Raw genomic sequence first — 21,717 nt, forward strand, 5'->3', positions numbered from 1 at the left:
AAAATATTTTATAAAAGCAATATAAACACTCTTGGAACACTCTAAAAGCAAGAGCAACGCCCGGCTACGCTACGTGTTCCGCCGTGCACATATATCACTGAACAGAGCACGAAACAACTGTTGTAGATTTCAATGCTTTTTTTAATACTTCTTTGCAAAGTTACTGCGCACGCGTGGATGGCGTCAGCAGCCGTACTCCGTTCCTCACTAATAAAGCACATTTTTCGACCAATCATAGCGCACTTTTATCTAAGCTATATAATAAAGACAGCATCGTTCTCTGATATCAGTTGGTTCACAACCAATAAGAGCAACTGTATGAAAAGCAAGACTAGAAGCTTCTCATAGCTGGGTTTCAACATCATACATATGAACCAGCTGTATGAGGCATATAGAAAGGTCTTTGTTTCGTTGTGGCCGGATTGTAGTTTCGCTAACTCTATGATCACACGATGGACGTGAAATAGGTAGGAAATATAGCTCAAGTGAAAAGATTCTCTCTCTGTAATCTAGTTTGCTATAAATATGAACACGATGAAAGGATTCAACAAACTTGTTCTCTGTTTGATGATACAGGTAAGTCTTTGGAAAGGAAAGTTTATTTATTCTGTTAGTAAGTTATCTGTTCTATTAAATGGTCTCAAATGTGAAGGCCTTTATTAAACATAAATAATTAATGACCTTAGAACAATACAAAATCACTACCGTGAAGGCATCTGTAAACCCTGATACAGAATTCGTCCTGATTTCATAAGGTTGACTTTGAAATATCTCGGCCAAATTACATTTAGGCCCCGTCCACACGTATCCGGAAATTTTTGTATCCGCAAAATATTTTTTGCGGATACGAAAATGTTTCCACACGCAGCGTATTTGAATCGTTTTCACCTTCCACACATATCCGTTTTCGTAAAATTTGCGGATACGGATACAAAAATTCGCGGACACGTGTGAACACAACCCGTATCCGTAAAAAAAAATTGCGGATACGAAAATTTGCGGATACGTGTGGACCGGGCCTTAATGTTAAAATTTTTACTCTAAAAAGAAGCATCAATTTAGACATTTTAAAAGCAATATACAATATTTGCGTGAGATCTGTATGAGGCTTAAAACAGCTCGCTGTTTTAAATCCTCATCCCGCTCATATTGTATATGTTACATAAATACTTTAGCCTTAAACTTATACAGGAATGTACTTATCGCTCGGCTGATTTTTGATTGGTCTTTTTGATCAACGAAATTCTAGTATACTCTGTCTTTGAAAAGTAATAAACTTTCGTACTCATCAATCTCTGGCAAAGAAAGTCTCATGAAAACTATCAATGATAAAAACTCCCTGATTGATTAAAAATTAAACATTAGAACTTTATTGAGAAAACGACTTGGCCGAGTACCTCCTGTCTTGTGCAACGTGTTTGTCGTAGTTTTTGTTACTGTTTTTTATAATATACAGTCAAAAATTCACGTAAGCAAACCACGCTGTCGAGTCCTTAGAGTGAAAAAGTTTTTTTTCCTTCCAGTTGTCTTCTGTGCTTGCCATCGCATCTTTGAATTGTACGTTAACAGAAACCACTAATGCTGGACCACATTATCCTGGGTAAGAACTCTTCATAAATTTGCTCCGGATTAAAATGTCAAAGAACAACTGAACTGAAGTTGTGTTGTTATTCTAGAAGTCAACAGGTGTACAGATCTAAGACCATATTTATGCATTTGAAAACATGAATTTTGTCGTGGTCGTTTTATTTTGAAATAAATTATTCTCTTGTGGAAAGAATAAATCAAAATAAAAAACGTTTCTAGTATTCTCTTGACGAAGATTTTATATAATATCTAAATATATATAGGACTAAAACTTTTTCAAACATTTATTTAGGTGCAAGTCAGTTTACGTTTCAACTTAATTAAGGGCTTCAATTATTCATTGAGACCTACTATGTTTTGATATATGAAAAGTTTGACATTTCTAGTTTGGTTTGAAAGCTAGCAGAACTGATAATTTTAATTTCCCCTGCTTTTGAAATTAATGTTTTTATTTTCTTAAACCTCTTAGAAATTCTTCAGTTCTGTCATTGCTTTGCGTTCATGGCAAGACATCAAACCAAACCGCCAAAGACTTGACTGTGACCATCTATTTACCACGAGTCCTTGTTTATAAAACGTATGCGTCATCCAAGTCTCCAAGTAACTTTGTGAACTCCACCGCTCTTACAATTGAGGTAAACATAAGCTGTTGTATGCATTTTTTTACAATGATTTATGATAGTATGCTTCTTCACAATAGTGATTATTCAAGAAGACCCTATAAAAAGACTAAATGATATTCTATAACAAAATTGAGTTCATGGAAAATTTCAAGACGATAAGTATCGGAACAAATTGATAAATTCATGATTACGGAAAGAACATTCAAATTTTGAATTACAGACAGTGAAAATAAGATTTAAACTGGAAAATCTTAGAGTACCGCTTAATATCATCATTCCCGATTCCCAGTCTTTAATAGATTCATAAGATATCCTGTGTTTTCGGAAACTCGCTTTCATTTCTTTTATAAAGAATTTAATATTAGTGTGTTTCATGGGTAGCACAGGCAGTTACGTAAAGCTAAAACGGCCTAAGTATGTCACTGCGAATCTTGCCGGAGGTCCAACAGGTCCAAGTCGTTGTTCAGACCTAAAGAATTTATTTGCTGTGTTGTTCAGTCTCTCTTGCCGCAAGGGTTTTTGCAATATCTCATAAATAGTGACGTCATTGCCCCGACATACGGGATACTCAACCTCATATAAAGTAGTACAATGGCTGACAACCATGTGCTTCATGTTGTATTGAATAAAGCTTTTTTCTGACTCGAAGTTACAACAGTTTTCCCAGTAAGTCTAGGTTTTCTTCCTCTGTAAAAATCGAAATGCGAAGTGAAAGTTGTGGGCATTGAATATTGGACATGGTGTGTGTGTGAATGAATTGTGTTATTCGGTTATGTACCAATCCTCCTCCCCTGTGGACGGTAGGTTTCATTGATGGCCATCAGATTTGAAGAATTTCGGACTACCTTACTGATTCGTACAATCTGTTGCTTGAAAGAGAAGGAATTTGCGAGAGAGTTTCTTTGTGAGCAGTTGATAAGTTTTGTATTTATGCACTAACAATCTGTTGCTTGGAGAGAAGGAATTTGTGAGAGAGTTCTTGTCAGCAGGTGATAAGTTTTGTTTTTATGCACTAACAAGCAGTTGCTTGGAAAGAAGGAATTTGCGAGGGTTTGTTTGTAAGCAGGTGATAAGGCCAAGGCCAAACAAAGGTCACTCAGATTTCGGCACAAACACGATAAACACGCCCACGTCTCTTAGCTCTGGAGTATTCGTAGCTCGTTTCTTGTGAACCCCTAAATCACATCGTCCCTCCCCCCGGTAAAAAAATGAAAGGTTGCTTATTTTTCGTTTTCCAAGTAAAATCAATAAAGCGTAAAATGTCGGCCAGAGTTTTTCAAGAACAAAAGTAGGCCTGTGGGTTGGCTGGTGGTGGGTTTTGTACACTTAACAAAATGCCCTAAGCGAGAGAGTAGTGAGTAGCCTCCTCTGCAAGCAGCACTCCAATCTCGTCATGACGCAGAGCCGACGTTCCTCTTCTTGTCAGCACACATAAATGAGAGGGTCTGGCTGATTTGTTAACATTCTATGCTGCATTCATGAGGTTTAAACCTCATTGAGGCCAATATGATTTTACCACCGACTTTTTTAGTTTGGTCCACGGTCGGCCATTTGTTCTACGGCCTGCTAGTCTCCATCCGTTGCTAACCATTTGTCAGTTTGCTCAACGTTTTGCTTTGTTTTCAGTTCCAAAGTCTTGAAGCGTCAGAGAAAATAGATGTTAACTTAACAGTGGATATCGACCCGTTCCGCATATCCAGACAAGGGTATCTGTACAAGGTTGTGATTCCATATGAAGTAGCGTACAGAACAAACTCGTCGACATGTAAGGAAAAGACTACAACTGTCGCTCAAGCTGCTTTGACTTTTTATTCGCCAAGTACGTACATCATTTTGCTATGCCATGCCATGTCATGCCATGCCATGTCATGCCATGCCATGCCATGTCATGCCATGCCATGCCATGCCATGCTATGCTATGCTAGGCTAGGCTAGGCTATGCTAGGCTAGGCTAGGCTAGGCTAGGCTATGCTATACTCCCGGCGGGGAGGGGGGGGGGGTCACTCCCATATATGGACTATACGCTGAACAGGGTATGGTTTTTCGAGCTTCTTATCATAACATGGTATGCAATTTCACTCAAGTTCCAAGTTCTTCCCGAGTTTCCTGTCATACTCAGTGATTCTGCTTTCGTATTGACCGAAACTGGTTATTATGGTCTTCAAAAACGATACGCGAGATGACATGATAATTGAAACAGGAACTCAGTGCAATAAATTACATCTTTTGTCATAAACAGGGTCCACAAATTTGAGTTTTTTTATCTTAAACAGGGTACCCCTTTCAGAATCCCAGCGGAACACCCTACCCAAATTCTGGCGGAGTACCCCCCTCCCTGGGCTATGCTATGCTATGCTATGCTGTGCTATTATTTATCGGTATGCAGATATTCTTAATATTTTCCCTTAGAGTGCAGTGGTTTCACAGCTCTCGGGATGGAATCTGGAGCTATCAAAGAAAGCCAGCTCTCTGCCTCGAGTATTAAGCTAGACAGCAATGGTCATATGCTGTCGCCTAGTTTGGCTAGATTGAAGCACAACACCTACTGGACCGTGGCCAACTATCAAAATAGCGTCAACAATAACTTTATTCAAATCGATTTTAGGAAAGTTGTGGCAATTGAGGAGGTTGGTAGTAAAACCAAAGAAAAGAAAAAAAAGATGCAAATCTAAATTCTTGCTCCCCTTCTCCCCTATCCCTATCTTCTTCCCTAATCTAAATCATTGCTCCCCTCTCATATATTCCTACCACTTCCCCTCTATCCTCCTTTCCTACCCTTGTTTTACTCCCTTACCCCTATCCCCCTCCTGTATCCCTATCTCTACCCACTCCCTTAACGCTACACCTATCCACTCCTCTACAGAACTGCAATGAGTATTGATGGTTTGTTTATAATTTGAGATGGTGACACAAGGATCGATGTCCGAACATGTGACCAGTTTCCGTATTGAACACAGTAAAGATGGTATAACATGGACTGAATACAGACAAGATGCCCGTACCAAGGTATGTATATGACTGTCAATCTTATATATTGTTAGAAACTTAGATGAATCAAGTATAATCCTTTAAAAATAACTTCACAAGTCACTTCCACATTCATCCACTCACGACGCGCAACTTCGCTGTTCATCCAATCAAAATGCGTGTTCTACTCATCAAGCAGTGTTAAGAAAGAGCCCAAACTTACCATAATATCCAAAATATGTGAAACAAATATCTTGTTATGAAAAGGAGAAAGTCCTGCTTCATTTCATTTGAGCTACAGCACTGATTTTATCTCGTAGATTTTTAAAGCAAACAGCCCAACAAATCAAATGGCAGAACATCCTCTGTGGTTTCCAATAGCAACGAGATACCTTCGAATTTTCCCGACAAAATGGCAAAAAGAAATAAGATTCAGGGTTGAATTTTATGGCTGTGTGAAACAAGATATTTTGCAAGGTAAGCGATACTGGATAAACGAAAACATTATGTTAGCATAAATGGCTGCGCGCGCGCATTTAAGCTTGATGAACAAAAACATCCATCTCGTACCCTCGCCGCAGGCCAGAACAAATGCAGGCTCTGGCATGGGTACGAGATTGCAAAAAACATAACATAAGCATAAGGAGTTGCGCACGCATTCCAACTTGATGGACAACAAAAGTTAATCAATTTAGCCTAAAGCTAAAAATATCAGGTAATCATAAAAGCTTGGGCCTGCATTCAATCTATATTTTTCTCAGGGTTTATCGGTTTTCTTTCCCCCATAAACTCAGTTTTGGTAATATAAGGATTGAGTAAAAAACGACAACATAAGAAAAATTAAATGGTTCTAGCCAGAAATGGCCTTCATCCCAGGCCTTCACGAGCTTGAGAAACCTAACAGTCCAATTTCAAATTCGATTTTTTCCTCAATTTTAATTCACCGCGCCCTGACTTTGATCAGCCTAGTGGTTGCTTTGAGGGTATCGATAAGATTCCAAGTTATAATGAATTTCCCAAAGTTGTTAATTGATTCAAGAATTCTTGAGGACAATTGAGCTTCTGGTATTTGGTTGAGTATAGAGTTCTTAGAAGCAAGGGCGATTAAGCCATGATTCCTATTAGAATCGGGCTAATTCTCCACTGACTTTTCTGCGAGAAATATCAATCCACCCACCCCCCATCGGCTCTCCGACACCAGAGGACCCTGAATCGTTTTTCACTCGTCTCTACTGAGTTGTCAATGTTGCTTAGGGCATAATAGAACTGCCAGTACCGCCGCCCTGATATAGCTCAGTTGTTAAAAGCTACTTACTAGTCTCTTATATTTTCCAATCTTAGCCCCCCCCCTTTCCCATACTAATCTCAACCTTAGCTCCCCCCATTCTTTTTTGGTTGCTCCGCGGCCCCTGAACATTTCCTTTTTGTATCGGCAAATAGTTAGACCTTCACATGGCTCGGATGACCACGATAATGGCGGTTCCGTCCCTAATCAACTAGAAAAGGTTAAAAGAAGACTACGAGTTTATCAGTTGAATTACTGTCAAGTGTCATTCCGTTGATGAATAGATTTTTATTTTTTTCCGGTCCGGTATCCTAAAAAGCATGCGTTCTGATTGGCTGTTTGAGCGGGCGGTATTTTGTCTGTATCTACTCGCGCTCGCGCTCCGGTATCCTTTGTATCCTTTGCCACTAAACAACAAAACAAAACGATTACAAAAACAAGTAAAAAAATAAACATAATAAAAAAAATTAAAAAAAAAACGGCAAAAAAATAAAAAAGTTATTTAAACGTCCTATAGTCGGTCCGGATAGGGAAAAACTGTGCCCGAGGTCTTGAAAACGGACCTCGGCCTAAGCACAGTTTTTCCCTATCCGGACCGACTGTAGGACGGTAAATAACATATATATTTGTAACAATTGTGTATTCTCTTCTAAACGAGAAGACGACCAGTCTTTAGGTATGGAAGCTGGACAGATCTTATCCAATCAAATCAGTTCTTCGTCGAATTTGGTGGGAACCCAGTCAAGCGCTGGACGTCTGAATTACCCTGGACAAGGATGGTGCGCGGCAACACAAGATGAGCTACAATATCTACAAATAGATTTATTAACAGACCACGTAATTAAAGCGGTAATAGTTTTTTTTTGTATCTAAATTGTTGGTGTTGTCATAGTGATGCACGCTGCTATTTTCCTTATGCTATAAACAATACTCTAGATCTTGGAGAGGAGAGCTGGCAGTACAACATCAAACAAGCTAAAATTAATTGTGCTGCAAGCGCGCGAAAAATTGTTTGGAAAACTTATAAGGAACTCTTCATGCACTAGATTGCAGGGCTAAATTTAGAGGTGTTTAAAATGTTTCAAATTGCATTCATCCTCAAAAGGCTCAGGAGATATAGTGCCGTAGATCGGAGAATAACGTTAACGTTGTTGAAAAGTGAACTGACTAGCATTTCTACCCAAAATTTCTTATCATTGCCGATAGGTAGGAACGTCGTATATGGTACATTATTTTATTTTTCTGCCAATAAGCGTAGTTTGTGATCGCCGTATTTGCACTATACATGAAGTACCATTCGACTAAAGCCTTAAGATCAAGTCTGAATTGTAAGATACCAAAGGTGGCCTATTTCATTCCACAATCCCACGCACCTGAAGGCTTTCTTTCGGAAATAAGAGTTTCTAGCTCTATAATATGCACTATAGCTAGGTTATTCTAATATAGTGAATTTGCTTATCTTACCTCTTTTTGAGAATTTTGAGATATAGCGCACGCGCAGATTGGCTGGCTGCCGTGTTTATATCAGAGCACAGAAACACGCTCGCGCAAAATCGTTCAAAAATATTTTATAAAAGAAATATAAAACGTCTGTTGGGTGCTGTAGAGCACGCACGGCTATGCCGTGTGTTCCTAAGCTTATTTCTCTCGTCCTCTACAGCACCCAGCGTATATCACAGTACAAACCGACGTGCGCGCCCATTTTATATTTCTTAATCAATAAACTCATTCAAAATGTATGAGGAAAACGGGAGGAAAACACAATGGAAATTATGACCGAGAAGAGTTTTATAATTCTGATATAGAATCATGTTCATTTGTATAAACTTTAACTTGGATTTTCTTGGGCAGATTCACTTTTATCTTGAAGATTTTAGTGAAACACAAAGGAACTAACCTAGACGTTTATTAAGCAATATACAATATTCTTGTCCGTTTTGTATTCTTCGTTTGCACGTTACGTCATCGCGGCCATGTTGGTACCATTTAACAAAATATTTCTCATTAGCATCCATTGTTAACGGTACCACAATGGCGGCCATGTTTTTGTCTTTTAACTCTCTTGGGAATGCTTGCAACCCATCAATACGATATATAGTGTGATGTGATGTGACATGAATACATTGACTACTTTATTTTGCAGGTGTCTGTTCAATCTGGTGGGTGTACCTTTGGTAGCTCATGCCCTCTCAACACCGTAGAGTCTTTCTACTTGGCCAACAGTACAGACGGTACTATATGGGATATGTACAAAGAAAATGGAGCAGATAAGGTATCAAGTATAACTTTCTTGACATTAATAGACATATCAAGCTTTACTCTATATGTTAGTGTCAAAGTTGGAGTAGAGAAAGCTCACTCCATATATGGTATGATCAATTCCATAATTGGATGTGCGGAAAAGCGGCAAACAAAAAGGCCGTCGTTTTATAACGAATTCGACATGAACATTTTTGAAGAAGAAGAAGAAAAAAAAAAAAAGACAAGTAAAAAAAGAAATACTTTGGAAAATCGAGGAAGGATACGAGGACGATCCTAATTCGTGGGTCTGCCTCGCAGACAACAGACACAGGGAAATACGACACTCAATGCTTGAATTGAAATCTTAACATGACGGACGACATCTATCAATGCATGTTGGAAGACAGAACGAGATCAGAGAATCCCGGACAGAATCTTAAATAAAGATTTACCTATATAACACATACTAATTTTCTTCATTTTTTCCATCAAACATAGTAGCCTGACTGTTATATAACGAACTTACGTGTCAATCATTTTAAGTGAATTTTCGCAGGACTATTCCTTGTTTCATTAACTGAGTTTTTACTAGGTCCCTGGAATGACGTCATCATTTTTTACTGAATATCTCAACAACACAAAGACACATCAAATAATAGTCAACGTCATTTTCATTTACTTTATATATATATATATATATATATATATATATTAAAAAAAAAAAACACAAAAGAATCCTGTAGACATTAGGTGCTCATTTTCATGCTTGTAACCAAAAGCTAAACAAGTCTGCGCCATGTTCCTGCGCTAATTAATTGCCTTAAATATCTACTTTCACATTAACTAATACCTATTCATTGATTTATTGGATAGCTGTTTCTTGGTGCGTTGCAAAGCCAACCAACCAAACACACTCTGATTCAAGCAATCACAACACGTCTGGTTAGATTTAAGCCGAAGACGTTTAGAACAAAGATCTGCATGAGAACAGAGATTTATGGTCAGGACGCCTCTCGAGCAAATGGAGGTTAGAACGGGATTGAATCAGGAATAATGCATTAATGACGTCTTGTCGGGACTTTTTTCTTTGTGCGGAAACCTTGTAATTAGTATTTTATTTATCAATTGAGAAGGTTTTCTATCAAATGTTTAAATATTTGACAATTGAAAAATGAAGAAAAAAAAAAAAAAGAAAAAGATAAACAAATAAATAAAAAGAGATTGAAAAATACAACCTGCATGAGCGGGGCTAATGATTTGAACTGAATTGCTCATTATAAATGCGAGGTCAATATATAGTTAATAGAGAGTTTTAGATTTACGTTCACGGCAAACGTGAAACGTCAGTTGACCATTTAAAAGTTATTCTGAATAGTTTAAAAAGAGTCGCAAAAAAATCCAAGTAGTAGAAAAACAAAAGAATATTTGCGCTTGGTGAGAAGGTTTGTAAAAGGTAAAGTAAAATACACGAAAACTATGAAAACGTGGTCACGTTTGCCGTTTGCGGGGAGAAAAAAATGTCAATCTAAAACTCTCTAGTAATTGGGTTAATAACTATATATTGACCTCGCATTTATAATGAGGGTTATAACAAAAATAAAGTCTTGTGAACAATAATGAAAACTGGTCAACTGATAAATAATGGCTTATATGGCTTTCGTTCTTGGTGATTACCTCTTATGTGGTGATGATGATGATGGTCAGTGATAATGATAGTGATGAAGAAGAAGAAGATGATGATGATAATGGTGGTGATGATGATGATGACGATAATGATGATGAAGATGATAGTGATGATGATGATGATGATGATAATGGTTGTGGTGTTGGTGGCTTAGTTAACAGATTGTGCTTAGATAATTGCCTTGGATTCACAAATTGGCAGCCATATAGTGGCTCTACGCACACTAGATCTTCTCCTGTTGTTGATAATGACCATCTGTTAACATTCATTCTATATTATTTTCTTCTGTACCGCAGACGAGCTGCCATTCTTCTCCCGTAGTTTTATGCTTCTCCCAGATGATAACATTTTGATCATGTGTAACGCAGAGTAAGTTTTTTTTTTTATAGCAACCTTGTTTATTACTTGAATTTATTTTGTGTTTTGCTTGTGTGTGTGTACAACAAAACTGGAATTCAGTATTGACTGGAACTTCGGGAAATCAGTGTGTTTTGTGGTCCCTCGAAGGCACTGTTTCGTCGTCTCGGGACCACAAAACACACTATCTCTTAATAGTCCCAGTCAATAAAAGTGTTAAATATTATGTTATTTTCCCCATGTTTTAATCCAAAGAAATAAACGCATGAGATGTTTTTTGACAAGAGGTGCATCAAGGCATTGGCTTGGTGAGTGACGGAGTTTCGTTAACATACACTGTTTGTAATAAATGAATCTACTGCTATAGTATACTATATACCTGAAATTCTGCTTTATCAACTGTTTGTAATAAATGAATCTACTGCTACGGTATACTATATATAACTGCTTTTATTTGTCTAACATATACACAAAATGCTTCATTGTGTGTTTGAAAATTGTCTGTTGTCAATCAGCTCAGTGAATGAATTTCCTGAACCAGCCTTGAGTGAAGCGAAATACTGCGCCCGTCATGTGCTATGTCATGCAACCAGAGAGTAATCTATCGCTAGCCTTGTTATCAATCAGCTGAATGAATGTCATGATTCACATTACCAGCCTAAAAGCAAACACTGCTATCCATACACAATCATCTATCATGTACATTTCTATTATAAACAGCTTATAGAAATGCTACATGAAAACGGAAATGACGTCTATTCATAACAACCAATTTGTTCAATTCATGCTGATTGGTTTGCTGTTATTTTTGAAGGGTTTCCACTTGGTGTTCGAAGTCTTCTTGGGTACGACACTGTTAACGATACTCTGTACGCCGTAGGAATGAAGAGGAGCATGGTATTTCAAGTCAGAAATATACGAAGCACGAATATTAGCCTCAAGACGTATTTTGTACCAAGAGCATCCTGGGAGGAGGTGAAGGGTCTAGTTAGCACCATCTGGGCCACCGAGGTCCCTTCTGTCCCTATCACGGATTCATCCTCAGATCAACCATCTGAGACACTTCTAAAGCAAGCAACTAATGGAGATACATGGGGTGGTATGTGTTATTATGACCATCTATTTATTGCCATATTTATAAAAACGCGAACTCGCTAGCTGCGAGCTGCTAGCTGCATGCCGAAACTGGTTTTCGCTGCGGTTAATCAAAACTAATGACTTGGTGACTTTCATATTTTTGACCGCGAAATACCAAATTTTAGTGTGTAGCCCGCAGTTACAGAGTTTGCATGTTTATGAAAATGGCAGTTACGAGAACCCACGATTATATGTGCAGTAAAGGTAGTTCCGTCTAAAAAGGCAGTTGCAGTTGCAGCTGGTGTCTGCGTGGTCTTTGGTCAGTGGACTTTGAGGAAATTTCTCAGTCCTTTCGACTAATATTCAAAATTTAACCACCAATTATAATGTTCTTTTTTGAAAGCCTCATCACAGGGTATTCATTACAAGCCTTCAGGAGGAGCCACATTCATTCTAGCTGCCTATTGGAGGACTCGAAGTAAATAGAAAGTTTTTTAATGTTGCTCGCTTTTCAGTCAGTTTGTTGTAGAAAAAATTGACGACGTGATTTTTTTTTCAGAATTCGATGGTTGTCTGAGTTCTCCTTGTTCCAATGGTGGAACCTGTGTTCGTAATGCATCTTCAGTGGGGAAATATTCATGTGTTTGTAAACACGGCTGGAGAGGTAGCAGCTGTAACACCGGTGAGTGCTCAGCTAAAACAAAAATAATTTAATATACTCCATTAAACATTACCTGTGTTCCTTGATCACAGACTCATTTACGCAAGGTTAGCCTCGAATACTTTGAATTCCCACGGACCTTCACTTAAATGTATGAATATTCTGCACAAAATGGTGGCTAACCCTGAGCAACAGAAAACTAGAAACTGGAGTATTATATTTTTATGATTTTTAAGAGCATTCAATAAGCCTTATCATAGTTTAAGAATCGATTCCACTGCGCATGCGATTTTATCCCGAATTTCTCACCTTCAGTTGTCTAAACCTCCTTTTGTTCTTAATTAAACAAAAGAAGGTGAGAAATTCGGGATAAAATCGCATGCGCAGTGGAATCGATTCTTAAACTATGAAAAGGCTTATACTGCTGGCCAGATTGTGAAGTAAATGAAAACTTAGGGAGCGCGTTGCCTTGTGTTGCTGATGTTCGGCAGGCACATGGTTAGACATAGCTGGCCATTGTATAGCATTTTTTAAGTTTGGTAAGATGATAGCAATACATCAAAAGAGATAATTTGACCCCAACATTGAGCGATAACCCCACCTTGGTAGCTCATGTAGACTCAGATTCTTTCAAAGTGTCAATGATTACTTCTAGAAGTCAAACTACTTTTTAGAGGAATTAGACTAAAGATTCAATTTGAGTGCTTGTAAAAGCTAAATATTATACTTCTTTGAAGAATCTGACTCAAAGCGACTTCACAAAGGGTCGGTAAAATAGAGTCAAAACAAGCGGTTTTGAAGGGTGTTCTCTCTCTTATTCATTTAGGATAATGGACCTAGTCCAACTATAGTAAATATATTACACTGTAAAAGACCTAATACACTATTTTCCCATTTCAACCCGTGCGTCATTCCTTAGTTTATCATTTGTTTGTTTAATCATTACACAATGGAAGATACATGAAAGAATCTTCGGGGAATGACACGTGCCATTAAATGGGAAAGTCATATCCCTATTCACAAATACCATTTAAAAGTCGTAGGATTTCAAAACATTGGTATTGTTCAACTTGCACATTCCTTACATTACAGTTGTATAACTTTTGCAAAAGATTTGCCCTCAAACGAGGATAAATCTGTACAGCGGTATTAACCGATTAAAGTGCACATGAACCCTTTGACAATACTTTCAGTACTGGTTCTGCATAAAGTAAATAGTTGATTGGTAAAATATTTCTTGATTTAAGTGATGCGTCTCTAAGTTACGAAGGTTTATACTTCCAATATGTAAATGATGGTGACGTCAGGTAAGGTATTTGAGTGTTTTTGTTGTAACTAGTAATACTAAATGCTGGCCATTTTGAAAATAAAATTTTTAAATAGCTTTCATGTAAACCATGAATAAAATAATGATGCTTTTTAAATACTGTATCTATGAACCAGTTCGATTTTGTATATTTAATTAAGCCTTAATAGACGTCACGCTCATTAGCATATTGAAAGTATAAACCTTCATAACTTAGAAACGCATCACTCAAATCAAGAAATATTTTACCATTCAACTATTTACTTCATGTAGAATCAGTACTGAAAGTATTGTCAAAGGGTTAATGTGCACTTTAAAAAATGATTAATTAAGATTAAAAAAATAATGATTAAGAATGATTAAAAAAACTAGTCATTAATTATTCAACTCTTCATATCTGTTGTCAGCAATCAAAGCGTGTGAGTCCAGTCCTTGTCAGAATAACGGCGCGTGTATTGACACAGTCCATGGATTCTCCTGTAACTGTACAGACGATTGGACTGGCGAATTCTGTACCATATGTAAGTAACAACAAATTAAAGTGACCCAGACTCTCTGACGAATCTAAATACAAAAGACGAATTCAGATACATTATCAACGGATTCACAGCTGAATTTATAGTTTTTCCAACTTTCGAATTCTCTCGATTTCCTCCTTCAAGAGATCCTAGCCGCCATTTTGTTATGAATCAGTAGTTATTACCAGGGGCGGAACCAAGAATTTTTTTATGGGGTGTCCCAAATGAAATGAAGAAATATATACAGTATAGAGATATTATGCATCGCTTCAAAAAGACGTAAGAGTAATTACAGCGTTAGGGGGGCGTCCGGTGCACCGCAGGACACACTCTGGATCCGCCCCTGTGATTACAGTGTGACTATGTATTAACCAAGATCACCCAAACAAATTTTAAATCGCATTAACAACATTAGCATCGTTTTGACGCCGAATAATACGATGGTAATGAAATTTCTTCAGATTCCATTGTTTTTAGTAATTAAGTGTTTACCGAATTGACGGTCTGTTCAGTATCATGCCCGTAATAGGCGACTTGCACTAAGAGGTCACGTGATCAAATCGGCCATTGTGGCTGGCATTCAACAGGATTTTAGCAATGCGAGAATGTAAAAAAAGATGGTGGATTCGAGTAGTTTTATTAGTAATAAATTAGTAGATTTTTGCTATTAACTCGCCAAGAAGAGAAAAAATATGGTATGTTTTGAGGTAATGTAGCCTGCGAAACAAGACTAAAACACTTCGTAGGTCTTCACATCGTAGCGCAAAAAATACCATATTTTCTCTCTTTTTGGCGAGTTAATAGCAAAAATCTACTTTAGATATCTACTAAGAATATATTTCTTGGAATTAAAGGAGATTTTTATTGTTATTTAGTTCGCTAACGTACCTTTTATCACCAAAAAACTACCCGAATCCGCCATCTTTTTTTACATTCTCGCATAGCTACAATCCTGTAGAATGCCAGCCACGATGGCCGATTTGATCACGTGACCTCTTAGTGCAAGTCGCCTATTATTACTCAGTGACTACACCAACCAAGGTTAGCCAGACACACTTACATATCAATTAGCCAATCACGATTCAGTATTTTTCAATACAAAATGTGTCTGATTGGCTTTGGTTGGTGTAGTCGCTCAGTAATAATTACGGGCATGATACTGAACAGACCTTAAATTCGGTAAACACTAGTTTCAATTACTAGTAATACTCAAACCATAATTGTAGGCAGATATTCTCGGTTAGGACAATAGACCTATCCCGAATTCGCTTGACTGACCACGAAACAATGGTTTGAAGTCTAGATTGAACTTGATTCTTTTATTCATCAAGTCCAACCTCGACTTGAAACCATTGTTTCGTGATCAGTCAAGGGAGTTCGGGATAGGTCTATTCCAGTTTGAGTAGATTGATAAAAAATGATATATTTATTATGTTAACAGATCAAAACCCAGCATGGTTCTGCGAGGGAACATGGAAAGCGAATACGAAGACATGCTACTGTGATGTCAAAGATTATTGGGGAAGACACTGTCAAAAAGGTAAAAGGATCATCTCATTGTGAAAACAATAGACCGCATGTTGAGCCCGCGGCCCAGCGTTATCCTTAATGACTCGGAGTGTACATTGAGTGAGGCTATAGATTCGAGCTCGCGATAAGTTTCGAGAAAAGCCATGTAAGATATATGGACTTATATGGATATATTAGCTGCAAATTCATATATTCATGAAAATGTATTTATATAAATATTAAATAACATTTTTATTGAGAGGGAGAAAAACCTAAAAGCATAAGAGGAGAGAACAACACATCGAACAAACTCAACTGAGCGCGGAACTACACAGCAGAGAGATACAGCGCCACAGCAGCGCATGCCCCCATGCCAAACAATGAAAAAAAATTCATATATTGTACATAATTAAAAATTGATCTCATGGCCTGACCGTATATTAGTGGGAGCATGTTGGGGATGGTGTACTTGGAGAAAAAGCGTCCAGTTCTTGCAAATGATTTATCTTTCTACTAACCTTATAGGAAATCAATGGTTGATTGCTCTGACACTACTAAATGGAGAGGGGTTTCATGAACCCAAGTTGTAGGGCCAGAATTAATGCAGTATTTTTGCATGCCAAGCGATGTTATTTCTCGAAGGCGAAACTGATTTTTTAATGTTCTGCACAACAACACGGCTGCCGTTAAATCCTTTTGTTATAACTGACGTTCTTTATCTGTTTCTACTGGTAGCTGCGCTCTATAGGTTGGTCAATGGACTCAACACCTATGAGGGACGCGTGGAATTGTTCTATAACAACCAATGGGGGACCGTATGCGACGACAGCTGGAATCTTAACGCAGCAAAAGTATTATGCAAATCTCTCGGTTATCCAGCCGCAACAGCTGCTCACGGCACCGCATATTATGGTCAAGGGACCGGTCCTATGATACTAGACGACGTTAACTGCCTTGGCAATGAAACACGCCTTGGGGAGTGCTCGATGAAAGAGCCACTGAACAGTAACTGTGCACATTCAGAAGACGCTGGGGCAGAATGTATACCGAAGTACAGACTAGCTAATGGGAGTAAGCTGAATGAAGGTCGATTCGAAGTCTTTTACCTTGGATCTTGGGGAACCGTTTGTGATAGAGGTTGGAGCAATGATGCTGGGCTGGTTGCTTGTAAAAGTTTAGGATACAGCTCATTAATCAGTTCCTTCTTGGGTGGACACTTTCCTCGAGGAGATAACTCCAGCCAAGTAGTGTTTGACAATGTTGTATGTACTGGAAGCGAGGCAGAGTTAAGCTCGTGCAAGCACAGTGGATGGGGAATTAGCACCTGCAGCCACCAAAGAGATGTTGGTGTGAAATGCAAGCCAGGGATGCGGTTAGTAGGCGGAACCACAGCCAAGGAAGGAAGAGTTGAAATATTTTATCGGAATAAGTGGGGAACTGTATGCGATGATCACTGGACATTAACGGAAGGAAATGTGATATGCCGTAGCCTAGGGTACCAACATGCGTCTTCAGTAACGATCCAAGCTTCCTTTGGTGCGGGCACAGGAACCATTTGGTTGGATAATGTGCACTGTTCTGGTTCTGAAGCGTCTATTGAAGAATGTCAACATCAAGGATGGGGAATAAATAACTGTGGTCATACTGAAGATGCTGGCGTTGTTTGTAGCTGAAGGCTTTAGTGCACATCCCAAATTGACTATTACAATAAATCAATCAATCTTTATTTAGTATCGTAAGAGCAAACAAATACTTAGATTAAATTGAAAATAATAATGATAATAATAATAATAATAATAATAATAACCCCAAAAACAACAACAGAACCCTTATTGGTGCTGGCCAGCTGTAGTAGACATAGGCTAGACGAGTCAGTTGACATTTGCTACTCATTTACTCACAGTTATGCTGGTCGACGTTATTCAAGAATGGCTGCCACTATTACTCCGTATGTTTTTTTAACCAGCCACATTGTTTGGGAATTACCGCAAAGCCATCAACATTAACCGTGCATGAACAATAGATATATTACCGATTGTTCACTTACGATAGGAGGTCTGAATTTTTGACTGAAACAAATGTGTCGTAGTAGATAATTTTATCACCGTAGGTACGAAAGATAGTAGACTGACGTTTCGGACGTTAGTCCTTCGTCGGAGTCAATGAGAGAAAGAGAATGATGGAGGGGTTTATATAGTTGTGTAGGGAGAAAACAAACCAATGAGAAAAAAGGAAGTCGAAAAACAAAAGAGAACAAAGGGATCGAAAATAGTAATGGCAGGTGAGAAGTGGCTAATCAAAGGTGAAGCGTTCATTCATCCCGTGCGGATGTGCCAAGCGAATGAAGCGCATTTCTTTTGTATTACGTGAATTATTGCTACCGTGTTTTAAGCAAAGACCAAAAACATTAGCATTAGTTTCCGAGTGGTTCGCAAAATTAAAATGTCGAGAAATGGGTTTAGAGAGATCTTTCTCGCAAAGGTGGTCTCTGAAACGATCACCTAATCTTCGTCCAGTTTCTCCAACATACAGCATGTTAAAATAAGAGCATTGAATGCAATAGATGATGTTAGATGAAGTACAGTCAAAATGATTCTTTATATTAAAGGTAGATTTAGGACCTTTAACTGTTAACAGATCGACTCTACGACAAGAGCTGCTTGACTACGAGCACGTTCTCTTAAAACGACGCTGAACAAGCTGATTACATTACGCTCGACCACGTCGTCACAGGTATTTTTTTACAATACCACGCGCGCCTTCAATCGCGTCGGTGGTAATTACGAGGTGTAAATCGGTAAATCTAAATCAAATCGCATAAAAATTTAAATCTAAATCAATCAAAAAAGAGGTTTCTTCCTACTAGTGTCACTCTTGTCACAGCCTCTCACTTTGTCATGAATGTTTTGAAACATTTCGTAATCAAAACTTGTTGTTTAAATTCTTGTTTGATTCATAGCCATATCAATATATCTGAAAATCTAAACCACAATAAAACACAATGGCAAATTGATTTACGTACAGTAGTTAACATTGCAACATAAATGCATTTATTGGGGAAGGAAGGTTACCACCATTATCGTTGAAGTGCAACCCTCTAATATCAATGTCTCGTTTGCCGACTAGCAATTCGATCGACGGCCGTCAATCAAAGAACTGAAATATAAAAAAAACCTATCTTAAGGGAGATTTTAGACTAAATTTTAATCTTTAACAAGATTTAGAGGATTAGTGAGTTAAAATCTATTGACAGTCGCCAAAATGCTAGTCGGCAAAGAGGACAATAAATTTTGCGGGTCGCACTTCAACGATGATGGTAGTAATGTTAATTAGTATTTGCTTCGTACTTGCTGACCTGTAATTTAGTATTTCTCATTACGAAAGATGAGAATAAACCAATTTAAAATTACAAATAATATCTACAGTGTAAGATTTTCCATTTCAAACCCCTTTTAATTAATTACTCCAAAGCTGACGTGTAATTTCACAATCTCCCGCAAACGTTGTCAAGAGGTTGGAATCGGTGTAAGTACCTTCAACCCGTCCGATTCCAAGTCCTTCATATCATCATTTTCCAGCAACTGATCATCAGTTCGGCTCTTGTTTCGCGCGCGTTGATACAGCAGGCTTTGGAATTTGAAGATCATTAGATTCAAAGTTTACTCTGTTTCTTTTTGGAAAAATCTTGTGCAAAATTTCCACATAAGCTTTTCTGTACTCGCCAGATCGGAAGAAGTAGATGAATGGATCAAAAGCGGAGTGGGAGAGAGCGAGAATAAGAAACCATTCTCGTTCAGGTTTGTTCATTTGTTGTGTTAATCGTACAACAGTGTAAGGTAGATAACATATGCCATACACGACTATTATCAAGGCTAGAGTCGTAGACATTTTCTTTTCTAGTGAGTGCAGGTGATTTTGATGGACGTTCAGAGACACGCGAATTTTGTTTTGTCGTAGTATCCTTAAGAATATGCAAGAATAGCAGACAAGGACCAGTAAAAAGCAATGAATTGTTGCAGCCACGGCGAATATTGAAGTTTCCTTTCGGTGTGATTCGAAACCTGCGAAGATTCCATAGATAATACAACCAAACCAACCTAACGACATGAGAACAACACATCTGGGAGTGGAGATAATATCTTTGTGCTTCAATGGCCAGAAAATAACAATAAAGCGCTCGATACTCACTAACCCAAGGGTGAGCAAAGATGCTGCCGAGCTAAAACTGATCACACATCTTCTGGCATATAACAGTTCCTCAGAGAGACAAGCCTTGTACACAGAACGTAGATATACCCATGCTACTTCCAGAGGAACTCCAAAAGCTGACGTTAAGAAATCCGCAACGCAGAGGTTTACAACAATAAACCGGGAGCATGTTCTCAAAGATGGTGTTGCAAAGAAGACAAGACAAACGGTGATGTTACCAAGAACTCCTGCGAGCGAGACCAGAACCCCGAAAAGAAGCACCAGTACCCCAGAATCATGTGGATAGTAGCAGTTGGTGAACAGTGTTTCTGTTTGGTTGAAGACGGACGTGTTCTGATATCTACTGTAGTTGGCCATTGTTTATAACCCTACCAAATTAAAACCTTAGCAGCAGTTGTAAGATATATTGCTAACGGAGACCTAATGTTTTGCTCATCATCGGGGTACTCCTATCTTTTATTTCCTTACTTCTGATAAGATTTTAATCCAATTGCTCTTCGAAAAGTTAAGTGGAATGAATATGTAATTAGTTTATTCAGCTCGCTTGATAAGTCAACAGAATAAAATGACAGAGATCAAAAGACATATTAGAGCGATATCACATAAGCAATGTTTACATGCAAATGAGCTGCCCTGTGAAATAGCATGCTAATGAAGTGTGCACATGCTGTTTGCACTACTGAGCTTGTGGCTTTTATGGCCGAGAGACGTGTTGAACTTTTCTAACAAAAATGATAATGAACAAAAAACGGCTTTACACTGCTATATTCAATTTTGATTAAGTCCTTGAAGCACAGCAATATTTTTTGGATGTCGTGAATAATAAAAATTGCACCATGCATAGTATAGGTGGGAAAACAGTCCGATATTCACTACTGTTTAAAAATGAGATATGCGTGAATCATACAATTTTCACAGTATTAGAAAACAGTTCAAGTCCTATCGATCTTTAGTTTGTCAAAAATAATATTTCCAATACAAGGCAATTGTTGTAACGTTTTAGCTTACAAAACTCATCTGGTTCACTTCATTATCATGCTATTTCACTGGGCAGCTCATTTGCATGTAAAACATTGCTTATGTGATATCGCTCTATTAAAAGTTTATTTCTTGTAAAGCACACCAAAAGTGTGAATCGTTGAAAAAATGGCTGTGAAATATATAATTTTGAAATATATTTCATGAGCTTCGCACTGGGAGTGATTACTATACCCCGTTCACGCATACAGTCAATTCAAAAAACATTGTCGTCGACCATGCATCTCCGCCTACGCGACTGGACCGAAAGGAACTCTGGGTAGTAATCATTGAAGCCCAGTTGACTCCATAACTTTATCTGACTAGTTATGCCTGGTTTACAGCACGAACCTTCGTAGGCGAGCGGGAAGTGTTGAAGAAGACGTTTTTTTAATGCCTTCATATTTTCGAAATTGTGAACTGAATCATAACTACTTTGTTTTTCTTTCCCTAAACCCAAAGACATACATTTATTGGATTGTTTCTCGCCATTATTATCTTATTACTAGCGGGAACAATTAATTCAGAACGAATATTTAACGCTTCAGTGATTTTTACCCATATTCCTTTCGGTCCAGTCGTCCAGTCGCGTAGGCTTGAGCCGGTCGACGACAACGTTTTTTGAATTGGCTGTATCCGGATAAGCGTATCCATACGTAGCGTTTTCGAAACGTTT

The 21,717-nt window shown here is 38.1% G+C and overlaps 2 protein-coding genes across 2 annotated transcripts; one reads left to right on the top strand and one right to left on the bottom strand.

Annotated features, from left to right (window-relative positions):
• Window positions 1–534: 534 nt before the first annotated feature.
• LOC116300545 (uncharacterized) lies at window positions 535–19,167 on the top strand. The gene is made up of 18 exons (XM_031709428.2): window positions 535–576; window positions 1,524–1,600; window positions 2,057–2,222; window positions 3,837–4,029; window positions 4,620–4,837; window positions 5,112–5,216; window positions 5,498–5,654; window positions 7,124–7,311; window positions 8,606–8,734; window positions 9,577–9,730; window positions 10,684–10,756; window positions 11,000–11,052; window positions 11,559–11,843; window positions 12,225–12,299; window positions 12,381–12,503; window positions 14,196–14,309; window positions 15,748–15,846; window positions 16,551–19,167. Exons 1-18 carry the CDS (start codon window positions 535–537, stop codon window positions 17,486–17,488), a joined length of 3,189 nt encoding a protein of 1,062 aa, XP_031565288.2. The 3' UTR covers window positions 17,489–19,167.
• A 119-nt stretch (window positions 19,168–19,286) lies between these two features.
• On the bottom strand, window positions 19,287–20,431 carry LOC116300546 (RYamide receptor-like). The gene has a single exon (XM_031709430.1). It carries the CDS (start codon window positions 20,379–20,381, stop codon window positions 19,404–19,406), a length of 978 nt encoding a protein of 325 aa, XP_031565290.1. The 5' UTR covers window positions 20,382–20,431; the 3' UTR covers window positions 19,287–19,403.
• Between the last annotated feature and the right edge of the window lie 1,286 nt (window positions 20,432–21,717).

Source organism: Actinia tenebrosa, unplaced genomic scaffold, assembly GCF_029948245.1.
Source record: "Actinia tenebrosa isolate PJP-AT-01 unplaced genomic scaffold, QUT_ActTen_1.0 PGA_scaffold13__45_contigs__length_12533684, whole genome shotgun sequence".
Classification (NCBI taxonomy): Eukaryota; Metazoa; Cnidaria; class Anthozoa; order Actiniaria; family Actiniidae; genus Actinia; species Actinia tenebrosa.

Excerpts from the sequence above, each read along its gene's own strand:
- LOC116300545 (XM_031709428.2), top strand. The coding sequence starts at position 535 with ATGAAAGGATTCAACAAACTTGTTCTCTGTTTGATGATACAG. Across the intron at positions 4,030-4,619 it reads TTTGACTTTTTATTCGCCAA|AGTGCAGTGGTTTCACAGCT; the intron begins GTACGTACATCA and ends ATTTTCCCTTAG. Across the intron at positions 12,504-14,195 it reads AGGTAGCAGCTGTAACACCG|CAATCAAAGCGTGTGAGTCC; the intron begins GTGAGTGCTCAG and ends ATCTGTTGTCAG.
- LOC116300546 (XM_031709430.1), bottom strand. The coding sequence starts at position 20,381 with ATGGCCAACTACAGTAGATATCAGAACACGTCCGTCTTCAACCAAACA.